The following is a 20,178-nucleotide window of genomic DNA, read 5'->3' on the forward strand; positions in this document are numbered from 1 at the left end:
AGCCCTGCCGCTCCAGCCAGCGCTCCAGAGAGGACTGCATCGCCTTAGGGGCCTCTCGCCATGTTGAGTACTGGCAGCTGTTTTACAAGAGTGGCCCAGAAGGAAAGAAGGGATTATATTGAGACGTTAGATTTCCTCGCCCGAAATGGAGACATCCAGGGTTGCTTATTTGAGCAAAGGAAGTTTCGGTAACAGAAAACACTTGCCCTCAATCGTATTCCTTTTGGCTTCGAGGTTACATACGGCGCATGTGTGTGGTCGCCTCGTTCTAGATGCGCCTGCGCACTGCTCCACTCCCAAACCTGAGTAGAATTAACTACGTGTTGAAGGAAACTGGCTCCTGGTCGCGGCAAAACTCAGCTTCAATCTCCGAAATTCCAAGTAGCTTCAGGCTACTCAACACTCATAATGTAGTTACTTAATGTCTTTGAATAAGCTTTGCACCGGAGACTGCCTGAATGTCCTGCATCCCACTGGAGAGCTACAGTTTATATAATTTTCTGAATAAGCCTGACTCTCTCTAGAGGACTCTAGAGCGTTATTCCCATGGCGTTTTGCACATGGATTATCAATGCACTTTCTTAGAGCTGTAAATTTTATTTACCTGCCATTCTTTTCCACTCCTTGGTTGTCAAATTTTAGTTGGAGAGTCTCTTGTGCAGCGGTTTAAGGATTTGTCGTTGTCACTGCAGTCGCTTAAGTTGCTGCTTTGGCCCGGTTTCTATCCCTGGTCCAGTAACTTCCATATGCTCTGGGTGCGGCCAAAAAAATAAATAAAAATTAAAAAATAAAATTTGAGTTGGGGTGTTCCCGTAGTAGCTCAGAGGTAAAGAACCTGACTGGTATCTACGAGGATGCGGGTTTGATTCCTGGCCTCGATCAGTGGGTTAAGTGTCCCGCGTTGCCCTGAGCTGTGGTGTACCTCGACAACGCGGCTGGGACCCCCCCCCCCCAAAAAGACAAAAAAATTGGGATTAAAAAACAATAACGGGTATTTCTTAAAATGTAGAGGTTTTTTGTTTGTTTTTTGTCTTTTTAGGGCCACACCCATGGCATATGGGGTTTCCAGGCTGGGGGTCGAATTGGAGCTGTAGCTGCCAGCCTACACCCACGGCCACAGACACACTGGATCAGAGCCTCCTCTGCAACCGATCCCACAGTTAATGGCAACACTGGATCCTTAACCCACTGAGCAAGGCCAGGGATTGAACCTGAGTCTTCGTGGATACTAGATGGGTTTGTTAACCACTGAGCCACAACAGGAACTCCAAAATGTAGACTTTTGGATTCCACCCCTGGAGAGTCAGTAAACCAGGCATGGAGCCCAGGAATCTGTCTTCCAGCAAATACCCTAGGTGATTATGATGCATTGGGAACACATTTTGAGAAGCACAGCATAAGTTTGTGTATCTCTAGCACCCAGCACAAAGGCTGGTACAAAATAGGTGCTCAGTAAGTGCTGAGTGAATGGATGGATTGATGGGTAGTAGGAGTGAAACAGGCAATGCACAGCCAAAGGGAACCTGAGAAGGGAACACTTCAATAAGAGCTATATTGTATCTTTTCTCCTAAAAGAACAAAAGTTCTGTTTTTGGTGGGGGGGTCTTTTGAGGGCCCCATTCACCCTGGCATGTGAAGTTTCCCAGTCTAGGGGTCTAATCTGATCCCTAACCCACTGAGCGAGGCCAGGGATCAAACCCACAACCTCATGGTTCCTAGTCGGATTCGTTGCTGCTGTGCCACAGCAGGAACTCCCAAAATAAATTTTTTTTTGTCTTTTTGTTGTTGTTGTTATTGTTGTTGTTGTTGCTATTTCTTGGGCCGCTCCCGCGGCATATGGAGGTTCCCAGGCTAGGGGTTGAATCAGAGCTGTAGCCACCGGCCTACGCCAGAGCCACAGCAGCAACGCGGGATCCGAGCCGCGTCTGCAACCTACACCACAGCTCATGGCAACGCCGGATCGTTAACCCACTGAGCAAGGGCAGGGACCGAACCCGCAACCTGATGGTTCCTAGTTGGATTCGTTAACCACTGCGCCACGACGGGAACTCCCCAAAATAAATTCTTAATAGTTACCTTGAGGGAAAAAAAAATAGTAAGTTGGCAGGGAGGGAGGACAATGAATCTGAAAAGCAAACTATCTTGAAAGAGAAGAAAAAACATCCAGGACATTGGACAGAGAAAAAAGATACAAAGACTCAGTTGTGTGGGAATCCACCCCAAGAAGATGGTCCCCTGACAGGTTGTGTGCAAGAATATTCACTGTAGTATTTGGAATGTTACCCACACCAACCTCAGGGCTTTTGCAGATGCTTTGCCATCTCCTAAGCCAGTTTTGCCAGAGCTCTTGGATTAGCTGATAACTTCCTCTCTTTCAGGTCTCAAATCAGTTAGGTCTTCCCTGACCATGCTATTTAAAGTAATACCCTATCATTTTCTATCACAGTGCTCTTTTTATAGCATTTCCTACTTTTTTTTTTTTTTTGGTTTACCTGTTATCTTTCTCCCTCTCTAAAATTTAAGTTTCCTGAGGCTAGGAGACTATGTCTGACTTAGCATTTAACATAGAACCTGACACATATTAGGTGCCAAATAAGTCTCCATGGAGTTCTTGTTGGGACTCAGCAGCTTAAAAACCCAGTTGAGATCCACAAGGATGTGAGTTTGATTCCTGGCCTCATTCAGTGGGTTAAGGATCCTGTATTCCCGCAAGCTGTGGTGTGGATCACAGATGGGGCTCTTTAATCCCAAGTTGTTGTGGCTGTGGTATGGGCTGGTAGCTGCAGCTCTGATTCAGCCCCTAGCCCAGGAAATTCCATATGATGCAGGATCAGCCCTAAAAAGAAAAGAAAAGAAAAAAAAAATCATCCATGGGCTGAATGAAATCAGCCCCAGTATTACAAAGGTTAAGGACATAAAATCCATCTACATACTGCACAATACATTTTAAGACAAAGAGGAATAAACATAGGTTTCAGACTATCAAGACATATCAACAAAGGGCAAATGGAATAGAAGGTGATTAAAACCAAAGAGGAATCTTTAATCTTAGTAAAAATAATTCATTAATTCATATCCTCATTCATTTATTCATTCACCCAGCAAACATTTATTGACTATATGTACTAGTATTAGATAATAATACTATGTATTAACAGCAAGTTGGAAATTGTATTAAAGCATAATAAAGTATACTCAATATGCTATAATAAGCTAGATGGGAAGAAAGAATGGATATGTGAATATGTATAACTTAATTACCTTCCTCTACACCTGAAACTAATACAACATTGTAAGTCAACTATACGCCAGAAAAATACCCAGTACTGGGTATTTTGTCTGGGCCAGAGCAGAAACAGCAGTTAGCTGATGCCTGAGAGTGGGTAACATTCCCCCCAGAGGTTCTGTAGGCTCTGAAAGTACATCAGCCTTCAAACAGCCTATGATGTACCAGGGACACTTGAGACAAACCAAAGGGTGTTCATATCCATCCCTTGAATTGCTTGGGACCCAAGAATTCTTTGGGAAAAGACAATCTAGCCACAATTAGAGTCTGTCCATGTTCAAACCAGACTAGAGTGGGGAGAAGGCCTCAAAGGAGGCTGCATTGGAGGGAGAGACAACAGGTCAGTTGAAAGAAAACCAGCTCTGCTCCCCTTCAGGTGAACTGGGATTCTTTCTTTACATCCTAAATTCCATGTTTGGGAACATGCTTTATATCCTATCCCTGTTCCAGGACTATAATGTGGATCCCATATCCCAGGGTTGCTCATTATTTATACATATTCCCCCTGCCCCACATCAAGAGGTTGCCTGGACTGACTGACTTTCTTTTTAAAATTATGTACAGGGAGTTCCCGCTGTGGCTCAGAGGTAACAAACCCAACTAGTATCCATGAGGATGTGGGTTTGATCCTTGGCCTCACTCAGTGGGCTGGGGATCTGGTGTTGCCATGAGCTGTGGTGTAAGTCACAAACACGACTCAGATCTGGCATTGCTGTGGCTGTGGAATAGGCCAGCAGCTGTAGCTCTGATTCAACCCCTTGCCTAGAAACTTCCATATGCCTTGGGTGTGGCCCTAAAAAGAAAAAAAAATTGTATATGTTATGTTTTAATAGCCCAATATCTGTTTTAAGTCCTAAATCCTTCATCTATGATTTCAAGAGAATGGAGGATAAAGAATTTGTGTGGAGATATTTCTGACTATGAGACACCCCTCCCCCATATCTTCTTGGGGAAGATTTAACTGCCGAAGCCAAATGACCAGGAGAGGGGCGTTCCAGGAGGATTTGAGGTGCCAAATCTGACCCCATTGCATTCTGGGAGCATGACTGGATCTATCTCCTGTCCAGGAAGTCTATCAGCAAGAAACAAGCCTGATAATTGCTTTGGTGGTGGACCCAGGAGAGCGCTGCTATGTTAGGATTGTCCTGCTCTCCCAGAATCTGTCAGGGAATGTTTTCTGTAGGCCAGATGTGGACTAAGTGAAAGGAAGAGAGCCTGCATAAGCCCATCGTGGGTCCTGGTCAGTAGGGCCTTCTAGAGGTGTAAAGGGACTCCAGAAGTAAGAAGACAGATGACTGTTGGCAATAGAGATGCTTTTGCTAGGGGGAGCGCAGGAGAGGGGCCCAGCAGGGAACCCCTGAAGAGCCCATAAATGCACTCCATGATGCTTTGTTGATGGACAGGAATAGCTATAAACATCTGCTAAACTCAGAAAGCACGAAGCCAGCCATGATACTAATTTAGAGGAGACATTTCCCACACCTTTCTCTATCTTCCTCTCCATGTCAACACCCTGAGCAACTGAAGTGAGCTGAGGATGACAGACAAGAAAAATTGAAAACAAACAAAAACAATCGCTCCCATCTTTCTTACTGCAGGTTAACTCTCTGAAGCAGAACTGGAGGCACAAAAATAATATAGCATCTTGGAGTTCCCGCTGTGGTGCAAAGGGATTGGCGGCATCTTGGGAGCACTGGTATGCAGGTTCGATCCCGGCCTGGCACAGTGGGTTAAGGATCTGGTGTTGCTACATCTGTGGCTTAGGTTGAGACTGTGGCTCTGATCTGATCCCTGGCTGGAGAACTCGTTAACCTGAGGGATGGCCAAAAAAAGAAAGAAAGAAAAAAAGAATATAGCATTGTAGTAGATTGTGAAAACTTGCTGCTTTCCATCAGAGTCCATTCATTTATTATTTAACAGGTATTGGTTGAGCACCTACTATGTGCCAAATCCTGTGCTAGAGACTGGAGAAACCCAAAGAACAATAACTCATGGACCTTGCCTGGAGCCTTAGTCGACAGACTCATGTGGAAGCAGGTGGGAAAGTGTAAATTTCACTCACCTATAAGGTGGTAAGTTCTATGAAGAGGGAGTGGTGGCTTCATAGGGGTGACATTATAACCTGATTATGAAGGATAAATCTGCAGAGCTGACAAAAGCAAGAAGGGCACTCCAAACAGTATGCATGGAACAATGATGTGCAAAAGCATGGATGTTTGGGGAATGCTAGGGATTTCCTCTGGGCACTCTTGCTGATTCTCCCACTTGGTTGGATTTTATGAGTCTCCTTGGATTGGATAATTGGACAATAATACAATCCCCTCCACGAGCTGGGTATTCCACTCCCCTGGCCCTGACCCTGTCACAGTGGGCAGGTCTTATTCCAGTCCTTCCCCTTTCCCACTGACCAAGTCAAACTCAAAGTGTGAACTCACCCAAGCTTGACATTTCCTGAAGTGGGCGGCATTTGTTCACTCCTCTTCAGGGCTTTGGCAGTGAAAGGATGCTCAGGGATGGCTCCCATAGGACCAGGTCCTCTCTTTCCTCAAAGAATAAGCCCTTAATTTTATTCTAACCTGAGATTCTATTTGTGCCTCATGTCACACAGCAACTAAACTCTATGAATCTGGACAGGAACCAGGTGGGGAACATGGTAGAAAGACATTAGTCTTGGGGGCAGGCATACTCACCTAGGTCTGAACTCCTGAATCTGCCTTGTGTCTTGAGCAACCCACATCCCCTCTCTGAGCCTCAAATTCCTCAGCTACAAATGGGGATAATAATACCTACCTATTAGAGTTTTTACATGCAAAGTTGGAGATAAAATTAAATGAAGGGAGGGAGGAGTGGAAGGATCTGAGGTCTCTGAGCTCAAGAATGACAATGTTTTCCAGGTCCCAAACTGTTAACAGTGGCTATCCCTAGGGAGACAGATTGGGGAGCAGCCTCTTTTAATTTAATAAAATCTGGTATTTTTTCAATTTTATTTTTTCACCATGAGCATGATTTAATTTTATAATTAAAATATATTCAGTGCAGATACCATACTTCAATAAAAAGTATTTTTCAAAGCTTATAGTGCGTAGAAAATCATCCAGAATACTGACGAGAGTGGTCTTGTCTGAGATGGACTGGAAGACTGGGGGTCTGGGGTGGGAAGGAGGGGGACTTCCTGTATATTCTCTTGTACTGTTTGTGGTTTTTTTCACTGTAAATTTGTATAACTTTTCCCTCTGATATGCAACCCTTTTTTTTTTTTTTTTTTGGCTGCACCCACAGCATGCAGAAGTTCCCAGGCCAGGGATGGAACCCGTGCCACAGCAGTGACCCAAGCCACAGAGCCACCAGGGAAATCCATAATATGCATTATTTTTTAAAATTTTTTAAATACTTTTTTTTTTTTGGTCTTTTTGCCATTTCTTGGGCTGTTCCTGCAGCATATGGAGGTTCCCAGGCTAGGGGTTGAATCGGAGCTGTAGCCACAGGCCTACGCCAGAGCCACAGCAACATGGGATCCGAGCCGCATCTGCAACCTACACCACAGCTCATGGCAACACCGGATCCTTAACCCACTGAGCAACACCAGGGATCGAACCCACAACCTTATGGTTCCTAGTCGGATTTGTTAACCAGTGAGCCATGATGGGAAGTCCAAAATTTTTAAAAATACTTTTAAAATAAAAATATATTAAAGAATAAAAGTGAAAATGTTTGGTTACTTTGTTTGCGTACCACACCTGCAACAGACAAAAAAAAACATATAGCCACACAATTTCCAGATTATAGTATCTGCAAGGAGTGGGATGAATCCACCTGACAAGGTACAGTTCCTGAGAAGCTCAGCTGGGGGAGCCATTGAGAGCTCAGTGGAGAAGATCACAGAGGTGTCATAGCTCCTGGGATGTTTAAACAATACAAACCGGAATGATGATTGTAGGGAGCATTAGGTGGCTCTGCTCTTGCTGGGGCTCTTTGGGCTCCCTGGTTGGGGATGGTCCCGGCCCTACAGATTAAAAGAAGCACAGAGGAGAGGGCCAGGGACTCTGGGCTGTCCTCCCAGCCTTTCCTATAAGGTGATGCCAGGAAAGATCGATTCTTTCTTGCTTTGAGGAAGAGCCCTGGATTCAGAGTCATGTGCTTGGGTTGAGTCCCACCTTGATCATTTCTGGCTATGTGACCTTGTGTCAATCACTTAATTCCTTCAAGACTCAATTTCCTCATTTCCGAACAAGAACAATACTAACAACTGAATTTTTTTTAAAACCATAGTTTATAGAGCATCTACTATATGCTGTCACTGAAAGAAAGGTGCTCTCCATATATAAATACATTTATTTCTTATAAGCAATTTGTGAATCAGATATTTTTATCCTAATTTTACAGGTAAAGAAACAGGTTCAGAGAAGTTATTTTTTTAAAAGATATAAATAGTTGGTAACATTTAGGTGGTGTTTACTGTGCATGAGACACTGTTCTAGGAACTTACAATAAAAATTCACAACAACTCTATGAGGTAGGTATATTATTAACCTCACCTTATATATGAAGAAACTGAGGCACAGATGGGTTAAACAATTAGCCTGAGATAACACAGCTGAGCGAGCAAGGGTTTGAAGGCAGGTAGCCCAGTTCTCTCCAGACTTTTTTTTCTGGCTGCACCCATGGCATGCAGAAGTTCCGGGGGCAGGGCTCAAACCTGCGCCACAGCAATTACCAGAGCCACTGCAGTGGCAGTGCTGGATCTTTAACCTGCTGAGCCACAAGGGAACTCCAGTGTAGCCGAGTTCTTAATCATTGTGTTTCAAGTTAGACAAATCTCCTGCTTAAAACTCTCCATTGGGCTTTCCACTGCACTAAAAATAAAATCCAACTTCCTTTCTCTGGCTTGCAAGGCCATTCTCAGTGTGGTCCCAGCATGATGTAATTTCATCTTCTATCACTCCCCCCACACTCACTCTGTTTCAGTGGCACCAACCTCTCACGGGTCCTCAGATATGCCAAGCACATTCATGCCTCAGGGGCTTTGCATTTTCCTCCACCAGAAACAATCTTTTCTCAGACTTTGTGTGGCTCATTCTCTTACTACACCTGCATCTCTGCTTGAACATCACCTCCTAAAAGAGACCTTCCTGTCTAAAGTAGACAGTTCTTTGAACTTGATTAATTTTTCTTCACAGCACTTAGAATTCTCTGAAATTATACATTTATTTGCTTGTCTATCTCTTCTACGAGAATGTGAGCACAGGTGTGGTAGTCTTATCCACTGCTAGACATCCAGTGCTCAGGCCCAGGATGTAACACATGGTAGACATCCAGTAGTTGATGGGTAATTAAGTACATAAGTGAATGAATACCCAAGGTCATCCAATTGGTTAGTGGCTGAGCCAGGATGCAAACCAAAGTGGTTTGATCCTGTAACCCATGCTTTTAGCCATTGTGCTGTGCAGAACTGACTCCAACAAAAGACTTCTTTTTTCTCTTTAGGGCCACACCTGCGGCATGTGGAAGTTCCCAGCTAGGAGTCAGTTTGGAGCTACAGCTCCTGGCCTACACCACAGCCACACCAGATCTGAGCTACATCTGCAATCTATGCCGCAGCTTATAGCCAGAGATTGAGGCCAGGGATTGAACCCACATCCTCATGGATTCTATGTTGGGTTCTTAACCCAATGAACCACAATGGGAATTCCATGAGAAATAAGAGATTTAGATAGCATAAAGAGTATGAAGCCATTTTGTCTTTTTTTTTTTTTTTTTTTTTTTTAGGGCTGCATCCTTGGCATATGGTGGTTCCCAGGCTAGGGGTCAAATCCAAGCTGTAGCTGCCAGCCTATGCCAAGCCACAGCAATACCAGATCTGAGCTGCATCTGCAACCTATACCATAGCTTGCTTAGGCTGTGGTAACCTATACCACAGTTGCTGGTCCAACTTGTTTCTGCTAAGCCACAGTGGGAACTCCTGAAGTCACTTTGAAAATTGAAAATTAGTTCCCACTGTGGCACAGCGGAATGAATCCAAATCATGAGGATGCAGGTGTGATCCCTGGCCTTGCTCAGTGGGTTAAGGACCCACCATTGCCATGAGCTGTGGTGTAAGTTGCAGACATGGCTTGGATCCTGCATTCCTGTGAATGTGGTGTAGGTCGGCAGCTGCAGCTCTGATTCAGCCCTTAGCCTGGGAACCTCCATGTGCCACGGGTGCGGCCCTAAAAAGCCAAAAATAAATAAATTAAATTAAATTAAAAATTGCTAAGTGCTTGAAAAAAGCAAAGAGGAGTTCCTGTCGTGGTGCAGTGGTTAATGAATCCGACTAGGAACCATGAGGTTGCAGGTTCAGTCCCTGGCCTTGCTCAGTGGGTTGGGGATCCGGTGTTGCCATGAGCTGTGGTGTAGGCTGCAGACACAGCTTGGATCCCGTGTTGCTGTGGCTGTGGTGTAGGCCAGTGGCTAAAGCTCCGATTCGACCCCTAGCCTGGGAACCTCTATATGCCGCGGGAGCGGCCCAAGAAAAGGCAAAAAAGACAAAAAAAAAGCAAAGAATAATGATGATAATGATGGTGATTCAGTTCACTGCTCACCTGTGAAATGGGTATAAATAATACTCTGTCCTACTGACTTTCAGAGGATGTTGTGTGGAGTGGCAATGAGACGAAGAGGGAAACATGTATAAAAGTTAAAGGCTCTCCATGGTAGAAGGGCCTATAAAGATTATTTCTGTGCCAGTGGCTTCCCAAGGCTCCCATCCTCTACCTCAAGTTTGACATTAATATTGCTGACAGGAGAGGGGGAGGTAGGGGGACATAGGGGACCGAGGGACTCTGCGTCCCCATAATTAAACATGTTGGGACTGAAGCGCTGCCAGCGGCAGCCATCTGGTTGCAATTACCAAAGGGGACTGAAGCGATTAGTCACCTTTATAGTGAGAGCCAGGCCAGTCCCCTGGGCTCCTCCCTGGAGAGGGCCTTCTAAGCAAGCTCAGAGTCCCCTGTCCCCACTCCCACCCCATTTCTGTAGTTCCCTGGTCCTCAAATAATAGCCTGCTCTGAGACTCCTCCATGTCCCCAAAGTCCCAGACCATTGGATGAGACCTTGACTGAAAGCCAAGAATACCATAATTGCTCCTACCACCCTTTCACTTCTTGTATTTCTAGAAGCCAGGTTAGGATTCTTTGGTATAAATTGTGTCAGAGCAGGAATTAAGCTTAAAAAGTAATTTAACCTTTCCAAACCTCAATTTCTTCACCTGCAAAATCAGGGTGCTAAGAGTACCTTTATCATAGGGTTATTTTGAAGACAAAGAAGATAAAAATGCAGTGGCCTACAAAGGCCAGAGTCCAGTTTACTCCAGTACATGGTTAATAAATAGCAGCTATTATTATTTGTTAGGCACCAGGCAAATCATTCATATATATATATATATATATATATATTTTTTTTTTAGGGCCACACTGGCAGCATATGGAGGTTCCCAGTCTAGGGGTCAAATCAGAGCTGTAGCCACCAGCCTATGCCACAGCCACAGCAACCTTGGGTCTGAGCTGTGTCTGTGAACTACGCCAGAGCTCACAGCAAAGTCAGATCCTTAACCCACTGAGTGAGGCCAGGGATTGAAGCTGTGTCTTCATGGATACTAGTCAGATTCATTTCCACTGAGCCACAGCAGGAACTCTGCAGATCACTATTTATAATTTATTTCATTGAATAGGTACTGTCAATTATGAGGTAGGTACTGTCATGATTCCTGTTCAGAGTTTCAGAGAAATTTAGAAGCTTCCAAGGAGTAGTTCCCGTTGTGGCTCAGTGGAAACAAATCTGACTAGTATCCATGAGGACGCAGGTTCAATCCCTGGCCTTGCTTAGTGGGTTAAGGATCTGGCATTGCTGTGAGCTGTGGTGTTGGTTTCAGATGCCACTTGGATCTGGCGTAGGCCAGTGGCTGTGGTGTAGGCCAGTAGTTGCAGCTCCAATAGCCTGGGAACCTCCATTTGCCTCCAGTGCGACCCCCAAACAAACAAAAAAAGAAATAAAGAGAAAGGAAGCTTCCAAAAAGCACATGATGCGCTAAGCCATATAGCAGAACTAGAATTCAGAATTCAAAACCAGGCCTGTTGGTCTCCAGAGCCCTTACTCTTTATCAAACCATGTTAAGGAATGTCTTGATTATTTGATTTATTCATCTCTTCACTTATTCACTCATTCAAACTTACAAAGTCCCTAATAGGTGGCAAGACAGAATCCCTCCCTTTAAGGAACTCAGAGTCCAGCAGGGAAGGCACAGTGTGTTGACAAGTAACTATTCCTTAAAGCAGAAAATGAGGACTTTCAGAGTTCCCACTGTGGTACAGTGGGTTAAGAATCTGACGGCAGTAGCTCTGATCACTACAGAGGTGCAGTTTTGATCCCTAGCCTGGCACAGTGGATCCAGCAGGTGTGGCTTGGATTCAGTCCCTGGCCTGGAAACCTCCATGTGCCACAGGTGTGGCCATTTAAAAAAAAAAAGGGAAGAAAGAAAGTAATGGCTTTTGCCTATAAAGGCCAGTTAGAGATTCATTCATCCATACGACACATATTAAGAACCTGCTATATACTGGGCCGTGTGCCCAGCCTTGGGAATAATTGAAAGATAAATATGGTGCCGGTCTAGTCATAATCTAATGGGGGAGACAGGCATATACATAAATTACTACTGTTATAAGGAATTAGGTTACGATTTTTAAATATGAAAAAAGTACACCAAGTAGAAGAAATGAACTGTGTTCATGACTGAGTGGGGCACAGTGGTAGAACTGTGTAATCCTTGAGCTGCCAAAGTGGAGAGGGGCACAGAAAATGAGATACGGCAATTCAGGAGTGTGTATTTCCTGGTGGATGAAGGAAGGCTTCATGGTGGAGAGGAGTTGCCACTTTTTTTTAACAGCCACACCTGTGGCATTTGGAAGTTCCCAGTCTAGGGGTCAAATCAGAGCTGCAGCTGCTGGCCTATGCCACAGCCACAGCAACACTGGTTTCCAGCCGCATCTGCAAACTACTTGGCAGCTTGTGGCAACTCTGGATCCTTAACCCACTGAGGCAGGGATCAAACCCAAATCCTCATGGAAACTAAAAAAAAAATTTAAAAAAAAACCATTTTTGTATTAAAACATATCACTTGGGGGTCCCCGTTGTGGCTCAGCAATAACGAACCTGACTAGTATCCATTAGGATGCAGGTTCGATCCCTGGCCTCGCTCAGTGGGTTAAGGATCCTGTGTCACCACAAGCTGAGGAGTAGATTGCAGATGTGGCTTGGGTCTGGCATCACCACAGCTGCGGTATATGCCGCAGCTACAGCTCCAATTTGACCCCTAGCCAGGAACTTCCATATGCCACAGGTTTGGCCTTAAAAAGAAAAAAAATGATAAAATAAAGAGAAGGAAAGCTGTTTGACTACTGCTTCTACCCGTGCTATACCCCTCCACAGTGAGACAAATGTATCAAAATGTTCAAGAAGGGGTCATTGGCTCCGTCAGGGGCTCAGGGAAGGCTTCCGGGAGGAGGCACTTTTTCAGCTGAACCTCTTGGGATGAGGAGGACTTCCTCCAGTTGTGGGAGTGAAAGGAGGGAACGGGTAAAGGGAATAGTTTTCTCTCATGAGTCCAGCTGGAATTCAGACTTCTTCCCAAGTTATCAGAAAAGCATCGTGTGGGAAATCATTCTTCTAGCTTCCTGCAGGGGCCGCTGCTCCCCCAGGCTGGGGTCTTAGCCAGTTCCCTCCCAACAAAACTGAGTCTGTCTTTGCTGGGGTGGTAATGAGGTACACTCTGACCTGCCTCCATTCAAGGAGTGGGCTCAGGGGTGGCACCCCCCCCACAAGCCCAAAGAAACCATCTGAGCTCAGTCAATGGCATTTAGGAGGGGTGCAGTGGGTACTGATATTTTTCTGTCTCTGGGTCACCACAAGTTTATTAAAATAAAAGAAACTGTGTGTAAATGCTGCCATCTGTGCTGCCCCCCCCCAACAACAAATCAGGTCCCAGACTAGACGCAAAGGTTGAAACTGCTTTAAAAACACCCCAAGGACTTAACTGAAAACCCACACTCCTCATGCTTCTGGGGCTTAAGATCTTTGAGTTCATTCCTCAGCATCTCTCCTCAGGAAGGTGGGGTGGGCTGCCCCATGAGGTGGAGGTGAAGACCTTTGAGTCTGTTCCGTGGGTCTGAGAGGCCCCCTAAGCCTAGAATCCCCCCATGAGGCTCCGTGCCAAGAGCCCCCGTGAGCCATGGCCTCAGAGGGCAGCAGTGATTTTTTTTCACATAAATATATCGCACTTAAATGAGTTTAGACAGCATGACATCAGAGAGTAATTAAATTGGTTTGGGTTGGAATTCCGTTTCCAATTCCTGAGCTCAGGTTTGTAAAAGATTTTTCTGAGCACCTGCAGGCGTGTGTGTGTGTGTGTGTGTGTGTGTGTGTGTGTGTGTGTGTGAGAGAGAGAGAGAGAGAGAGAGAGAGAGAGAGAAGTATTTTCACTGGAAAGGATTCAAAACTTAAAAAAAAAAAAAAAAACTGGAGCACACAGGCAGCATTACGCCATTCTTCCTTCTTGGAAAAATCCCTCAGCCTTATACAAGGCTCCTTCAAGCCCTCAGTCAGTTGTGCAGGAGAAAGGGGGCGGTCGGCTTTCTCCTTTCAAGAACGAGTTATTTTCAGCTGCTGACTGGAGACGGTGCACGTCTGGATACGAGAGCATTTCCACTATGGGACTGGATACAAACACACGCCCGGCAGACTTCAAGAGTCTCAGACTGAGGAGAAAGCCTTTCCTTCTGCTGCTACTGCTGCTGCCGCTACTTTTGAGGGTCCACTCCTTTCATGGTTTTTCCTGCCAAACCAGAGGCACCTTCGCTGCTGTCGCTGTTCTCTTTGGTGTCATTCAGCGGCTGGCCAGAGGATGAGACTCCCCAAACTCCTCACTTTCTTGCTTTGGCACCTGGCTTGGCTGGACCTGGAATTCATCTGCACTGTATTGGGTGCCCCTGACTTGGGCCAGAGACCCCAGGGGGCCAGGCCAGGATTGGCCAAAGCAGAAGCCAAGGAGAGGCCCCCTCTGGCCCAGAACATCTTCAGGCCAGGGGGTCACAGCTATGGTGGGGGGGCCACCAATGCCAGGGCAAAGGGGGGCACCGGGCAGACAGGAGGCCTGACACAGCCCAAGAAGGATGAACCCAAAAAGCTGCCCCCCAGATCCGGTGGCCTTGAACCCAAGCCAGGACACCCTCCCCAGACAAGGCAGGCTGCAACGCGGACTGTGACCCCCAAAGGACAGCTTCCTGGGGGTAAGGCACCCCAAAAGGCAGGATCTGTCCCTAGTCCCTTCCTGCTGAAGAAGGCCAGAGAGCCTGGGTCCCCTCGAGAGCCCAAGGAGCCGTTCCGCCCGCCCCCCATCACGCCCCACGAGTACATGCTCTCGCTGTACAGGACGCTGTCCGATGCTGACAGGAAGGGAGGCAACAGCAGCGTGAAGTTGGAGGCTGGCCTGGCCAACACCATCACCAGCTTTATTGACAAAGGGCAAGGTGAGGGGGGTGGGGTGGCAGGGGCATGGCTCAGAGGGAGGGGCATCTGCATGCGTGGAGGGGGCTTTCAGAGCCCTGACACTGCACCGGTGGGAGATGGTGTGTGCACCTGGCCTGGGGGGATATCTCACACACACCAGGTCCCAGGCTGCTGGCACAGAGCGCTGGAGGGCACCCAGTGCCATCCCTCAAAGGTGCAGAGGGGGGTCCTGGAGCCTGGGAAGGAGATGAGACAGAGTTGGGGACTAGACTCTAAGATTCTTGATTACCAGGTCATGCTCTGTTCTTATGTGGGTTGGCCAGACTTTCCAGGCTGCAGGGTTTTGTAGTTTTTCTTGAATGGCAGAGAGAGAAATTAATCTCAGATACCCATGGTTCTGCAACTTTGACTTCCTAGGGGGCAGAGAAGGCAGGAGAGGTGGACATAGTAAATGAGGCATCTTAGAGTTATGGAATGCCATTTAGATATTTGGGGAGGGGGGCAGGTGGACAATAGACCTAGGGTGACCTAGGGAAAGCCCCTTCTCCCTTTGGGGTCTCAGTTTTCCCATCAGTACAACTCTGTGGAGGTTGAACTGGGTGTTTTCTGAGAGCCCTTCAAATACAAGAACTTTATGTCCTGCCTTAAGTACAGATCGTGTTATTATGAACCCAGGAGACAATTTGCTCCCCTCTCCCTCTGCCCACCTAGCATTACTGTCTTGGTTTTTTCTCTCAACTTGCTGTGTGATCTCAGCAAGGCCCTTCTCCTCTCAGGGCCTCGGTTTCTCCATAAGCGTGAAGAGGGAGGTGGACCTGATTGCTAGGGTTGCTTGCAGCCCGTATGCTCTGTTCTGTGAGTCTTAGGACCTTGGCTGGCAGGGTGGGGGAGGGGTCAGAGAGTGGAGGAGGCTCCTCATTAGAGCTGGCCTGTGGGGGAATGACAGAGGGTGGGGGAGGCACAGAGGCAGCAGGTCTGGCTGAGGTGGGGGAGGTGACCTGGCTGCCTGCCCAGCCAGAGAAAGCTGTGACCCCTTGGGGAATCGTAAAATAAGTCCTTGTGGCCCCCAGCTCTAAGGGAGCTTGGAGAGGGGGAGATGGGGAGTTTAAAGGCCTAATTAGTCACCTTCTAGAGCAATATTACGAATGCTTCCCAATGGCGATTGGCATTTAGGAAGAAGGGCGTGCTGATTCAGACAAAATACTGAGCTTGTACACACATACAGCCCTGTATTTGTACATACTTGCTGAATCATACACACATGTACAAATGCACACACATACCTTACATATATTCATGGGATCTTCTTATGTATATACATACACATATACATACATACCCTTCAAATATTCACACCAGTCCAATCATACATGCGTGTAACATGTCACTTAAATATACATTACTTTTCATACTCATATGTGAACCCAATCTCACACACACACACACACACACACACACACACAGTCACTCACACACACACATAGTCACACACCCAGTAGAGGAAGAAACATTCGGAACAAAATCATTACACAGGGAAGCCAGGAAGATTGGGTTGGGGACCAGCTTTGTTGTGAACTTGCTGTGTGACTTTGGGCAAGTCACCCCCCTTTCTGTGCCTCATCTGTAAAACAAGAACACAAAAATCTTCTCTAAGATATGATACAGCAGAAACAGCTCAGGATCAGGTATAAAAAGGTCTAGGCTGGCATTCCAACTCTACTTTTTCCCAGTTGGGTGACCTTGAGCAAGTTACCTAACTTCTTTGAGCGTCAGGTTCTCTGGAAAAACAGGGTTCATTATGATGCGCACCCCACCTATCTTACCAAAGAGACATCATAATAGATAACAGATGGGAGAAGGATAGATAGAAGGCAGTTCTAAGGCTGATGGACCTCTGCTATGCATGGCATTGATTCAAACACCCAGAGTCAATCGAATCAGCCATAGCCACATCTACAGATGAACAGTTCTACTTGGCTGGTTGCATAGGAAGCGCCCTTATTTTGAAAAAGGCTCTCAGTGGTTTAGGTCTTGGCTTCTGTCAGAGTGGGAAAGAGGTTAAAGAAAGCTCTGGAAGTGGGGAGAGAGCTGTGGCCCTCCCCTGAAGCCTTGAGGTGACCAGCCCTCTGGTGAGGTTGTAGGGAATGACTTCTGGGTGTTCTCTCTAGATGACCGAGGTCCTGCAGTCAGGAAACAAAGGTACGTGTTTGACATTAGCGCCCTGGAGAAGGATGGGCTGCTAGCAGCCGAGCTTCGGATCTTGCGGAAGAAGCCCTCAGACGCGGCCAAGCCAGTGGCCCCCGGCATCGGGCGGGCTGCCCAGCTGAAGCTGTCCAGCTGCCCCAGCGGCCGACAGCCGGCAGCCTTGCTGGATGTGCGCTCTGTGCCAGGCCTGGATGGATCTGGCTGGGAGGTGTTCGACATCTGGAAGCTCTTCCGAAACTTTAAGAACTCAGCCCAGCTGTGCCTGGAGCTGGAGGCCTGGGAACGGGGCCGGGCCGTGGACCTCCGTGGCCTGGGCTTTGACCGGGCTGCCCGGCAGGTCCACGAGAAGGCCCTGTTCTTGGTGTTTGGCCGCACCAAGAAACGGGACCTGTTCTTTAATGAAATTAAGGCCCGCTCCGGCCAGGATGATAAGACCGTGTATGAGTACCTGTTCAGCCAGCGGCGAAAACGGCGGGCCCCACTAGCCACGCGCCAGGGCAAGCGGCCCAGCAAGAACCCCAAGGCCCGCTGCGGTCGGAAGGCGCTGCATGTCAACTTCAAGGACATGGGCTGGGATGACTGGATTATCGCTCCCCTTGAGTATGAAGCCTTCCATTGCGAGGGGCTATGCGAGTTCCCCTTGCGCTCCCACTTGGAGCCCACGAACCATGCGGTCATCCAGACCCTGATGAACTCCATGGACCCTGAGTCCACGCCACCCACCTGCTGTGTGCCCACGCGGCTGAGCCCCATCAGCATCCTCTTCATTGACTCTGCCAACAATGTGGTCTATAAGCAGTATGAGGACATGGTCGTGGAGTCTTGTGGCTGCAGGTAGCCTCTGTCTTCCTGGGTGGCACATCCCCAGGATGCTGGTCACAGGAGCCCCTCCCCACGCTTCTGGAATCACAGGGGGGTTGGGAAGCTACAGCCAGGAACATCTACAAAGCCTGCATGAAAAGGGATTTCAACAGCCTTGCTCACTCTCTGAAGGGGACTTGGCTCAAAAGTCCCTTTCTATCCACAAGTCCCCCTCTCTGAGGATTTCTGCCCTTCTGCTGCTCTGACTGATGGGGACAGGCCCAGGGAGCCAGACTCTGAATGGGACTGAGACCCAGGAGACTTTGTTTTCCAATGAGAATCTGCCCTTCTCCTTCCCGGGCCTTCTTGACCTCTGGACTCCCCGGGGAGGGCTCTCCTTGGGAAATCCACACGAGCCACCTCCTCCTTGAATTGCCATTGTGCCTGGTGACTTTCTGCCCCTGGGGCAGATGCGATGCTGTGGGAAAGAGGGGGAGAGGGCTTGGGCAGGGGTGAGGAGGGTGAGGCTATTAGACTGTTAGATTAAAATGTACATTGATGAGATAAAAAGCAAAACTGTGCCTAAAATCGTGGAGATTTCTTATTTATCCCAGGGGACCCAGTGACCCTTCAAAGAATGGCTGGCCCAGAGAGGGGAAGAGGGCTGCCTGAAGCAGAAGGGGTCAGAAAGCACAGACTGAGCAGGGCCAGTGCTACCTCTAACCCCATTCCCATTTTTGGTCTAGAGCTCCATCAGCTCCACTGGGGCCTGGAAACAGAGTTAGGTCTCTTTTCTGACATTCCTTAGTCAAGTTTGCTGTTTCCAAAATGGATTCCTAAATGGGAACGCAATTGGACATTTCATGTGCTCTAAAATCATACTCGGGAGCTCCCGTTGTGGTTCAGTGGTAAGGAACCCTACTATGCAAGATGCAGGTTTGCTCCCTGGCCCCACTCAGTGGCTTAAAGATCTGGTGTTGCTGTGGCTGTGGTGTAGGCCAGCAGCTGCAGCTCTGATTCCACCCCTAGCCCAGGAACTTCCGTATGCTGCAGGTGTGACCCTAAAAAAAAAATTTTATTTAAAAATTTTTTTAATTAAAATATTTTTTTATTTAAAAAAATTACATCAAGAGTTCCCATCATGGCACAGCAGAAGCGAATCCGACTAGGAACCACAAGGTTGCGGGTTCGATCCCTGGTCTCGCTCAGTGGGTTAGGGATCCGGCATTGCCGTGAGCTGTGGTGTAGTTCGCAGACATGGCTCAGATCTGGCATTGCTGTGCCGTAGGCTGGCAGCTGGAGCTATGATTGTACCCCTAGCCTGGGAACCTACATATGCTGTGGGTGCAGCCCTTAAAAGACAAAAAGACAAAAAAAAATCACCCCACTTCATTCATCCATATCTGCTCTGACCCCTCCTCCGCACCTCATACCGCAGAATCAACTGGTGACCATTTAAAGGGCCCTCTGCCTCTCACTGGGGAACCTGGGCTGCCACGGAGCTCCTCCTCCCATTTGGGGACATCTCCTTTTTGGCACTGACCACTGTTCCTCACATGGCCCTGCTATCTTCCAGCTGGGCACATGTCCTACCGCTTCACCCCTGCTCTAGAAACAGTTGGAGCCCGATCCCTTTACATTATACATTAGATACACACATAATTACACATCAGATGAGGAATGTCCCCACTGACTTTACCGACCTTAGATACACCAATGCCAGATATCTCCTGACAGTGTTTCCTGCTTGGGGCTTGGTCCAGAGTAAATGCCCACTTCCTTTTTCCACTAGGACCTTTGGGAAAGAGTGAGGCATGGACCCTTGGGAGGGGAACACAGCCCCCTGGTAGGGAAATTTGGGCACCTGGGTCCTCATGCCAAGGGCTTGGGACCTGGTTCTGCCTGGCTGAAGAGAAGGAGGACCAGGAGAAGAGAGCCTAGGCCTCTGTTTCCCACCCAGCGGGCCTCAAAATTTTCCCCACCTCTCTCCAGCTGGGTCTTTGATTCCCAGGGCTCCTAGCCAAAGCTGTTTCAACAGCGAGGTTTCCTGCCCAGCCATGGGCAGATCCTGTGGCCCTTCCCTCTAGGCCTGAAACCCAGGCTGTCAGGACCCAAAGCAAGAGCCCAGCGCAGGGGGCAGCCTACATTTTGAGATGCCTCCCTAGCTTGGAGGCCATTCCCTCTCCCTGAGGGGCCAGCCTGAGCCTGGAGCCCAGCCTTCCCTGGCCAGGTTTCTTTGTGTTTGGCTGGTGGCAGGCCTGAGAACTCTGGAAGTAAACAAAGGAGCAGCCACGGCAGACAGGGTTCTGGTGTGTGTAACAGGAGAATAAGTCTGGAAGGGAAGTACCGGG

General features: G+C 47.7%; 1 protein-coding gene across 1 annotated transcript; it reads left to right on the forward strand.

Annotated features, from left to right (window-relative positions):
* Nucleotides 1-13,881: 13,881 nt before the first annotated feature.
* GDF5 (growth differentiation factor 5) lies at nt 13,882-18,415 on the forward strand. Its single transcript, XM_047770324.1, has 2 exons — nt 13,882-14,841; nt 16,990-18,415. Exons 1-2 carry the CDS (start codon nt 14,217-14,219, stop codon nt 17,862-17,864), a joined length of 1,500 nt encoding a protein of 499 aa, XP_047626280.1. The 5' UTR covers nt 13,882-14,216; the 3' UTR covers nt 17,865-18,415.
* The last annotated feature ends 1,763 nt before the right edge of the window (nt 18,416-20,178 follow it).

The sequence above is a fragment of the Phacochoerus africanus genome, chromosome 3 (assembly GCF_016906955.1).
Source record: "Phacochoerus africanus isolate WHEZ1 chromosome 3, ROS_Pafr_v1, whole genome shotgun sequence".
NCBI classification, from domain to species: domain Eukaryota; kingdom Metazoa; phylum Chordata; class Mammalia; order Artiodactyla; family Suidae; genus Phacochoerus; species Phacochoerus africanus.

Coding starts and splice junctions, on each gene's coding strand:
- GDF5 (XM_047770324.1), top strand. CDS start 14,217: ATGAGACTCCCCAAACTCCTCACTTTCTTGCTTTGGCACCTGGCTTGG. Junction 14,842..16,989: donor CTTTATTGACAAAGGGCAAG/GTGAGGGGGGTG, acceptor TGTTCTCTCTAG/ATGACCGAGGTCCTGCAGTC.